Here is a 10,892-nt window from a genome sequence, read left to right as displayed (position 1 = left end):
TACTTAATGAAAGTATAAATAAACTTTAAGTGTTAGTGAATCTATCATTTTGATGGGATACGCATCATACGAAACTAATTTCAACAATCCAACCGTTAAACTTGTTTGCATATGCTTTGGGATCGCATACGCCAAAAATTGTAAAAAAACAAACATTCAGAGATCAAGTAACGGGACAAAACTTTTCAACGGTTATAAACGAAAAATCACGATTTAACGGTTATTTTAACTTCGATTTTGATGATTTTTTATAGTTACACTCCTTGACCCTATATGAATACAATAAATGAATACTACTCTATTACAAAATTAGATCTTCAATTTAAAATATTTACACCAGTGGATACCACAAAATCTTATGTTATACTTAATGAAAGTATAAATAAACTTTAAGTGCTAGTGAATCTATCATTTTGATGAGATACGCATCATACGAAACTAATTTCAACAATCCAACCGTTAAACTTGTTTGCATATGCTTTGGGATCGCATACGCCAAAAATTGTAAAAAAACAAACATTCAGAGATCAAGTAATGGGACAAAACTTTTCAACGGTTATAAACGAAAAATCACGATTTAATGGTTATTTTAACTTCGATTTTGATGATTTTTTATAGTTACACTCCTTGACCCTATATGAATACAATGAATGAATACTACTCTATTACAAAATTAGATCTTCAATTTAAAATATTTACACCAGTGGATACCACAAAATCTTATGTTATACTTAATGAAAGTATAAATAAACTTTAAGTGTTAGTGAATCTATCATTTTGATGGGATACGCATCATACGAAACTAATTTCAACAATCCAACCGTTAAACTTGTTTGCATATGCTTTGGGATCACATACGCCAAAAATTGTAAAAAAACAAACATTCAGAGATCAAGTAATGGGACAAAACTTTTTAACGGTTATAAACGAAAAATCACGATTTAACGGTTATTTTAACTTCGATTTTGATGATTTTTTATAGTTACACTCCTTGACCCTATATGAATACAATGAATGAATTCGATCTTCAATTTAAAATATTTACACTAGTAATCTTATGTTATACTTAATTAAAGTATAAATAAACTCTAAGTGTTAGTGAATCTATCGTTATGATGGGATACGCATTCTACGAAACTAATTTCAATGATCCAACCGTCAAGCTTGTTTGTATATGCTTCGAGATCTCATATGCCAAAAATCATAAAAACAAAAATTTAGAGATCAAGTAATGGAACAAAACTTTTCAACAGTTATAAACGAAAAATCACAATTTAACGGTTATTTTAACTCTGATTTTGATGATTTTTTACAGCTACACTCTTTGACCTTATATGAATATAATGAATGAACTCGATCTTCAATTTAAAATATTTACACTAGTGGATACCACAAAATCTTATGTTATACTTAATGAAAGTATGAATAAACTCTTATGTGTTAGTGAATCTATTGTTTTGATGGGATACACATTCTACGAAACTAGTTTCAACAATTTAACCGTCAAACATGTTTGTATATACTTTGAGATTGCATACGCCAAAAATTGAAAAAAACAAACATTCAAAGATCAAGTAATGGGCCAAAACTTTTTGATAGTTATAAAACAAAAAATCACGATTTAACGGTTATTTTAACTCCGATTTTGATTATTTTTTATAGCTACACTCCTCGACCCTATATGAATATAATGAATGAATTCGATCTTCAATTTAAAATATTTACCCTAGTGGATACCACAAAATATTATGTTATACTTAATGAAAGTATAAATAAACTCTAAGTGTTAGTGAATTTATTGTTTTTATGGGATATGCATTCTACGAAACTAATTTCAACGATCCAACCGTCAAACTTGTTTGTATATACTTTGAAATCACATACGCCAAAAATCGAAAAACATAAACATTCAGAGATCAAGTAACGGGACAAAACTTTTCGATGGTTATAAACGAAAAATCACAATTTGACAATTATTTTAACTTCGATTTTGATGATTTTTTTACAGCTACACTCTTTGACCTTATATGAATACAATGAATGAATTCGATCTTCAATTTAAAATATTTACACTAGTTATCTTATGTTATACTTAATGAAAGTATAAATAAATTCTAAGTGTTAGTGAATCTATCGTTTTGATGGGATATGCATTACACGAAACTAATTTCAACGATTCAACCATCAAACTTGTATGCATATGATTTGAGATCGGATACTTGACAATGAAAATTTCCTAACAACGTGGAAGAGACTCATTTTCTTGAATCATTACCGTTGCCTACTAAGTTCGTTAATTATGCTAATACCGACGACGACCTAACCGATGATGACTTGGAATAAATATATTTATTATTTTTTATATTTTAAGTATTAATTAGACTATGTTTCAATTAGTATGTGATGATATTTTATAATAAAATTATATTTATGTTTTTTATTACGTATTTTATTCAAGTTAAATTTTATTTATTAAAATCTTAAAATGTTATATGAGATAACACAAAAAAAAAAAAAAGAAGAAAAAAGCTGGTTATTTTTTTTCTTTGGGTTAAATATTAGTCGGAATGGATGAATATTTAGGTTGGAAATTTCTCAAATATTAGGCGGGAAATTTCCCGCTTGTTTTGCACGGGAAATTTGGGTTAAACTTAGTGTCGGTTTTAACCGACGTTATAATCTTTTAATTCGACGCAAGTTTCATTAAACCGACGCTATGTAAACTTCAAAAAAATGTGTTAGAAGTTGGTGTCGATTAAGACCGACACCAACATTAATTTAAATCGACGCTGTATTTTCAATAAAGAGTGTCAAAAAGTTGACTGGTTCATCTAATTCGACGTGAATATCAGTAAAGTGTGTTAGGTTGGCATCGGTTATAACTGACGCCATGTACATTTAATTCGACGTCAGTCAATCCATGTCGGTTTAAACCGACGCCAACTAAGTACCCATATTTAAACTGCTCTCTTTCCCATTTCATCCGTGCTCTCATTTCTCCCCCAATTTCAGTCTTTCTTCTTCTTCTACCCCCTTTCATCCGTGCGTCCCTTTCTTCCTCCTTTTCAGTTTTTCCTCTTCTCCTTCCCGATTTGCTATGGATCACCATTTTGAAGATCAACATTTTGAGGAACTCCAATTCGAAGAGGAAGAGCTCGAAGGTGGTTCATTTTTAAATTATTATGATAATTAATTTTAGTTTCTGTTTTGTATTTTAACTTGTTTTATGCTTAAATTGAAAATTTATTTTTGTTTCTTGGTTTTTAATTGTTTTTGCCGTATTTATAAGGATCAACTCAATGGAGACGCGGACCCTCATTTCCGGATTGGAAACATATAGCAGCAAAGGTTAGAGATTACAAAAATATTCCGATGGTGGCATATTGGAATAAAGAAAAAACAAAGGTAAACGTTTCATGATTTATTTTATTATACCTTGAAATTTGTCTAATAAATTCTTTTATTTTTCAGGAGATTGCCAAAAAAAATAAGTATAATTGGCAGTTGAAAACTATGAACCACACAACCGGTTCAAAATCTTTTGCAAGAGTTCGGGAAGAATTTGTATGGGTTGTACATTTTTAGGAGTTGTAGTTAATTTTAAATTTAATATATAATTGGTAGAAATTTTATTTTTAATATGAAGTTTGCTTAAAATTGTTTGTTTTTTCATTGACATATGGTGGGATTTATTTTTATATAACTTTTTTAATTATTATTAATTAAAAACGGAAAAAGATTTATTATTATTATTATTAATATATTTGGTGTCGCTTATGGGTGACAACATAATAATTATTTTATGTATCTATATGTTAAGTAATGTCGGTTAAAACCTACAGTAGTTTGAGTATTTTATTTGTTTAACTGTTACGTGATGTCGGTTAGAACCGACAATAGGTTTGATATTTTAATTCTTTAATTGTTGCTTGATGTCGGTTTGGACTGCCATCATATTAGAATTCAACGTCGCTTCTAACCGACGTAAGTGTAGATGTCACTTTTAAGCGACGCTGTTGTTCTTTTTTATTTTATATTACTTTGCTTCTTGGTGGCGGATTAAGGGGACTAACCGGCGTTGTGGAGCCAAAAATAATCACAAGGCGACATGTGGATTTTTGGATAAAAGAGGACAAAAATACCCTTGAGGTATACTGGGATTCCTACGCATGAGCAGCGGACAATTATCCCTCAACCAAGTCAAAAGTGTCCAAAATAGGTAACAATTCAAAATCCATCTGATCAAATCCCTTTTACAAGGTAAGTCCCAAAACCTATTTCATTCCATATATTTTGAACTCTTTTTCCCTCTTTTGGCTAATCAATTAGTTATCATTCCATAACTTACAAAATATTCCACATAAATTACATAACCTCAAAAATATTCATTCCAAAAATGTGTTAATTGGCTAATTAATGGATTAATTACCTAATTAATCCATTAATTGCCAAATAACTCACACATTAAACCACAAAATGCACACAAAAAGCATCCCAAAGGCCGGCCACCTTTTCTCCAAAAGGACCGGCCATACTCTATAAATACTACCCATTTTTCTCTAAAAACCTAAGTCCACACTCTTGTAAACTCTAAAAACTCTCCAAACACTTTTTCTCTCTAAATTCTAACTTTGGCATCGGAGGTTCTTCGGCCAAAACCCTCCTCCCCCATTCATCGTGGGCGCATGAGGCTCTTGGCCTTAACCTAAGGTATTAATTGTTTTGTAGGTGCAATTTTGTCCAAGATCAAGAAGACGGAAATTTGCATCCACAAATTGGTGCTTTCATTGAGAGTTGAAATTCACACTCGTAGAAGACTCTCGCATAAAAAGGTTTTTTTCTCTATTTTCTAGTCCACTTGTATTTTTCATACGTTCTTATTATTAGAATTTTTTATTTGCAAAGATTATTTCATAAAATGAAAAAGAGAAATACAATGGCTAGAAATTTAGAAAACTCCATGAGTGAAAATTCCAATATTCAAGAAATGGGATCGCGGCGATCCACGAGACTAAATGTGATCCTAGGGGGAGCGGCACCACCACCACAAGGTTCCACCATGGGAACCACCGCTGTGGCTACCCGCGGCGAGGTTCATGGCACCACTACCACGGCCCGAGCCGTGCCGCCAAAGCAAGCCCAAGTCGTGCCATCCAAGGCTCATGGCACTAAGGCCATGACCCAAGCCATGTCATTCCAAGCCAAACATGAGCCCAACACTTTGCCAAACCGAGCCTTAGCCTCGCACCCACGTGTGCCACACGCCGAGCAGCCCACTTCCGTGGCCCAACTTACTCCCATCGAGCAGCCTGCTTTCGTGGCCCAGCCTGCTCCTGCTAAACAATCTGCTCTCGTGGCCCAGCCTGCTCCCGTGGTCCAACCTGCTCCCACCGAGCAGCCTACTCCTGTGGCCCAGCCTACTATCGCAGCCCAGTCTGTTCCCGCTCCCATGGCCTTCCAACTAGCCTAAATCGGTCCAAGACTAGTTCAATCGTTTTGGCTCCAAATTTCTGGACCGATGATCAAACCGGGAGCATTTTCACCATATTTTTCTGCGGATTTGACATTTCCCAGCTCAAATCTCGCTCCTGGAGTCTACCACACTTCCATTGTTCAATGCGAAACATTCGTTCCTAGCTCTTCCAATCCAAATGGCGAACAACACTTGTCTCGACAAGTCATAGAGTTAACGAGTGCTCTAACACAGCAGACGACCTTGGTGAACCAGCTTTTGCAGCGCACGAAGATGCAACGTGTTCCAAATGAGGTGTCCCGAAGAAGGACAAGGGCAGACGAAGAACCTCTCCAGCAGCGTCCCGACAAGCAGCCACTCGACCTGCCACAAACCGAGCATTTGGGCAGAGTACACTCCCGATTGGGCCCTCGAGATAGCATATACTCCCGTCTTAATGTGTGGAGGAGCGTGCACTCTCGACTAAGCCCATAGACGAGCATACAGTCACGATTGGGGCCACACTCCGATAATCAACATGAGCAGCCTTCAAAGCGAAGTGTTCATTTGTGGCTAGGCCCGCAAGGAGCATCCTCCATATCACATCGGGGTAGGCAGCATGACGGGCAAAGAGAAGCAATCACTCAATCCGGCTTAAGTTCAACCAACAGCCTGCAAAATCCCTCGCTTGCTAGGAATCCACCACATGCATCGCTGTCGCGGCGTAGATGAGCAGAGTATGTAGAAGAGCAGCCTAGACCAAAAGGTTAAGACTGGGGCAGCCGAGAGCTCTGCCACTCCCAACAAAGGCGAATTCAGGAAGAAGTAGAAAGGTTCCTGACCGAGTGATTGCGCAATTTCCTGTGCAACGAAACTATTGATAAGGCGCTCCGATAAAACATAACCAACATGAACGAGTCATCTTTCAATGGCAAGATCGAGCAGACGAGACTACCCTATATAGATTGCTGGATATAAAGACTACTTCTGTTTCGACAAATGTAGTAGCTCAGCCTAATGGCACGCCGAGGGCAGACAAATACCAAAATGACACACCAAGCCCAACTACCAAGAACCGGGGCCAAGTTAATGATTATTTCGGTTGTTCTAGTAGTCCATTTTTCCTCAACTACACTCACGACAATGATTTCCATGCTCTCCAGTGCGAGAGGGTAAACCAATTCCCTGACACCCATATGGGTCTGCTCTCCAGTGTGAGAGGATAAACTAATTGCTCTCCAATCCTCAACACCCATAGGGGTCTGCTCTCCAGTGCGAGAGGATAAACTAATTACTCTCTAGTGTGAAAGGGTAAACCAATTCCCCGACACCCAAAATAGTCTGCTCTCCAGTGCGAGAGGATAAACTAATTGCTCTCCAATGTAAGAGGGTAAACCAATTCCCCGACACCAATATGGGTCTGCTCTCCAGTGCGAGAGGATAAACTAATTGCTCTCCAGTGCGAGAGGGTAAACTAATTCCCCAACACCCATATGGGTCTGTTCTCCAGTGCGAGAGGGTAAACCAATTCCCCAACACCTATATGGGTCTGGTTCTCTAGTGCGAGAGGGTAAACCAATTCCCCGACACCCATATGGGTGTGCTCTTCAATGCTAGAGGATAAACTAATTGCCTTCCAGTGCGATAGGGTAAACTAAATCCCCGACACCTATCTGGGTAAGCCCTCTAGTGCGAGAATGCCACATAGGTCAAAAGATCGAATGCTTGAAGATCAACTAGGCAACAAATGGTTAGGGGACAACAACCACTTTTACACTTAACAGTTTGCTCATCCGACACTTCATCTTCAGCAAATCCGATCTTGGCAGCTCCATCCTTAACTGCTCCATTTACGGCAATTGAGAAATCAAACTCCAGCAGTTTTCTCATTTTTGGCAAGCAGCCCAGACGTGGCAGCCCAAACCGTTGCCCATGCCATGCCACTTCCTCGGCCCATGCAAAGCCAATCCTTGGCTTCAATCAAGCCGAGCAACACAAGCAATGGCCCTTGCCAAACCACCTACTTGGCTTATGCTAAGCCGACTCTTGGCCTCTGCCAACCGACATGTCGCACCACCTTGACAGCTGCCCCGCGACAGCATTATCCACGAAAAAGACAAGAAAATTGAATTTTTCTTGCATCAATGCGGCACAGAGAAAATGAAGAAAGCAACGAAAGACGATCCTTTGCACAAGCAAGATGTAGAAGATTGCTAGAGAAGGGGGAACAAATATCCTCTAAGCTCTTTCTCTCTTGTAGGGTAGAATAAATCGCTCTTCAAAGTTGATTTAATAACCCACTTAAGGTAGACTTAAATAGGCTTTGAGAGAAATTTATTTCCCTTTCCTAAAAGGATCTAATTTCCTATTAAAGAGGGAATCTACATCAAAATAGGAAGCAGTCCAAAGTTTCCTAAAGCAAAAAAATCTCTACACCTGTTGCCCTTTTTTGCGAGCAGCCCAACAGGTGTGGGAGCATTTGTGGAGCCAAAAATAATCACAAGATGACACGATGATTTTTGGATGGAAGATGACAAAAGTATTCTTGAGGCATACCGGGATTTCTACGCACGAGCAGAGGACAATCATCCTCAACCAAGTCAAAAGTGCCCAAAATAGGTAACAATTCAAAATCCATCTCATCGAATCCCTTCTACAAGGTAACTCCCAAAACCTATTTCATTCCATATATTTTTACCTCTTTTTCCCTCTTTTAGCTAATCAATTAGTTATCATTCCATAACTTACAAAATATTCCACATAAATTACATAACCTCCAAAATATTCATTCCAAAAATGTGTTAATTGGCTAATTAATAGATTAATTACCTAATTAATCCATTAATTGCCAAATAACTCACACATTAAACCACAAAATGCACACAAAAAGCATCCCAAAGGCCGGCCACCTTTTCTCCAAAGGGGACCGGCCATACCCTATAAATACTACCCATTTTTCTCTAAAAACCTAAGTCCACACTCTTGTAAACTCTAAAAACTCTCCAAACACTTTTTCTCTCTAAATTCTAACTTTGGCATCGGAGGTTCTTCGGCCAAAGCTCCCCTCATTCATCGTGGGCTCGTGAGGCTCTTGGCCTTAACCTAAGGTGTTAATTATTTTGTAGGTGCTATTTTTTCCAAGATCAAGAAGGCGGAAATTTGCATCCATAGACGTCAATACCTTTTTCGTGATGGTAGCAATGACGTTGGTTCTCATATGCGACATTGCACGATTTGATGTCAAATTTTTACTAAAAATCTGACAGTAATTGGGGTTTCTTATCGGTTTTTCCACCGCCAGTGATAGCTTCTTTTGTAGTAGTGGTGGAACAAATAGATGAATAAGTGAGAATAGGAACTACATACATATTTAGATGCAGAAAGCACATTGTTTTGTTACAAAAGCCTAACTGCATGAAAAACTCTCGCTTCCTGATAGTCAAAAGCACTTTTGATTGCATTTAACAGAAAAACTTAAAAGTGCTTCTGACTTATGAATACACTTCCTATAGAAGCACCTGCCAGATACTTTTTTAAGAAACACTTTCAAATGCCTTTTCATTAAGCATTTTCAAGTGCTTTTATGTTCATTTGGAATACATCAGGTTATCTCCGGTCACAGTGTAACAACCCGTCCTGAATAACTTTATAGATTTTAGAACGGAAGGGTATTTTGGTAATTTCATTGGGATTGGGCTAGATATTTTGAAAGGGTTACTTTTGGTCTTAATTGGTAAGCCACATGAGGCCCACCTTTTTATTTTTATCCCCCTAGCCTAGACACTTCATTCTCTTTCTTCCTTCCCTCTCTCGTGACAAACCTCATAGCTCTCTTTCTTCACTTTCTCTCATTCACGCAAGTCTCTTTCTTCACTCATTTTTCATCTCCAAGCCATATGCACCCAAACAACCACGACAACGACGGCAACACCACCACCATCACCCTTACTCATTGCATGTTCCCTCTCTCATTCTCTGTGAAGCACAGAGACACGGAACTTAGCACACCCAGTTCCCCGGTGATGGACCATGACTTTACTTGGATTTCACAGCCATCTCCCGGTCACAGCTGGGCCAAAAAATGGTATGATCCTCTTCCTTTCCCTCGTAGCTTCTTTTCCACAGTTTAAACGTTGAAAATGGTGTAGTTTCGAGCTCGAACAGAGCTCAAGAAGTTTTCCAAGATTTTGGCCAACCTGACCGGAAAAATAGGTTAAACCCGACCTACAACCTTAGCCGACCTAAAGCTATTGGGCCATAGAACCCGACCTAAACTCTCGTCTCAATCCGTAATTGTGACTTATTGAACCCAACCCAGATACAAGCCCAAACCCAAATGAGACCCAGCCCAACCCTTTAGCCTCGGCCCAACTCAACACGCATGTCCCAAGCCCAGCTACCTTAAGCCTAAACCCAAGGAGAACGGCCCAAACCTAGATCCCAGTCCGCACGTAGGCCTGAGTATGAGCCCACGTAGGCGCCTGTCTTGGCCAGCGCGTGGAGCACACGGGCATCCACCGAAGGTATTAAGCTTCGCCACCTTCCACGACGACGCTGGTGACTTTTCTGGCCAACTTTCCGGGGACCCAAATCGGCACGTAGCGGTGCGTGGCTATCCGGGTTGCCGTCTTGTGATGGCATGTGGGGGTACCCAAGTTCCCCTCTTATGTTTTTCGACTTCTTGAATCTATTTATGACGTCCGTTTCCTGAAATTTAATCGTTATGATAGAGTTTTATTAATTGGTCCCTTTATGTGCTTATGTGCAATTGTTTATAACATTTCCATTTTCTCTAATTTGCACGGCTCTTTGACGGCGAAGTATCTATGAGTGAACCCCTTCTAAAATGCATATTTTACTATTAGAAATGCATACATGAAAAGCATGATTTGTTGGTTACGTTTTATGAAACGTTTATGAGTTAATTAGATTTACACTTTACAATATATTATGCTTTGTCGACTTTACGTTCTTTGTGGTATATATGATTGATGACTATATACCTACTTATGAACGTGGTTTTACGATATGACGTTTAAGTTACTGAGCTCCGATTTAAGATATATATATATATATACACACATATTGGAAATATTATGTTAATGTTTTTATGTGCTTACTTAGTCGTCTTGCCTACGAGCGAATGAAATCATTAATTGGCTTCGGTCGGGTGACGTAGGGCTTGCAGGCGAATGATACTGCCTACGAGTGAATGATATTTATATTGGCTTTGGCCGGGCGTAGGTTGGTGGCTTCGGCTAGAAGATACTTATATATGGCTTCATCCAGAAGATATTTATATGGCCTTTGGACGAGAGATGTAGTGCCTTCGGGTGAATGAAGATATGTGTGTGTGTGTGTGTGTGTGTGTGTATGCCTTATGCTACGATTACTAAGCACCCTATATACAATATATATCTTATGAAAGATTTTGTGGCAT

The 10,892-nt window shown here is 38.3% G+C and overlaps 1 protein-coding gene across 1 annotated transcript; it reads left to right on the top strand.

The window, feature by feature from the left end:
• The first annotated feature begins 4,987 nt into the window (after positions 1-4,987).
• LOC125473839 (predicted GPI-anchored protein 58) lies at positions 4,988-5,470 on the top strand. Its single transcript, XM_048577166.1, has one exon. The coding sequence runs from the start codon at positions 4,988-4,990 to the stop codon at positions 5,468-5,470; it is 483 nt and encodes a 160-aa protein (XP_048433123.1).
• The last annotated feature ends 5,422 nt before the right edge of the window (positions 5,471-10,892 follow it).

This window comes from the organism of the source record quoted next, unplaced genomic scaffold (assembly GCF_019419815.1).
Source record: "Pyrus x bretschneideri cultivar Hongxiangsu unplaced genomic scaffold, Pyrus_bretschneideri_v1 Contig11, whole genome shotgun sequence".
Taxonomy (NCBI): domain Eukaryota; kingdom Viridiplantae; phylum Streptophyta; class Magnoliopsida; order Rosales; family Rosaceae; genus Pyrus; species Pyrus x bretschneideri.
Note: the sequence above shows the minus strand (reverse complement) of the source record. Positions and strands in the feature narration are given on the sequence as shown.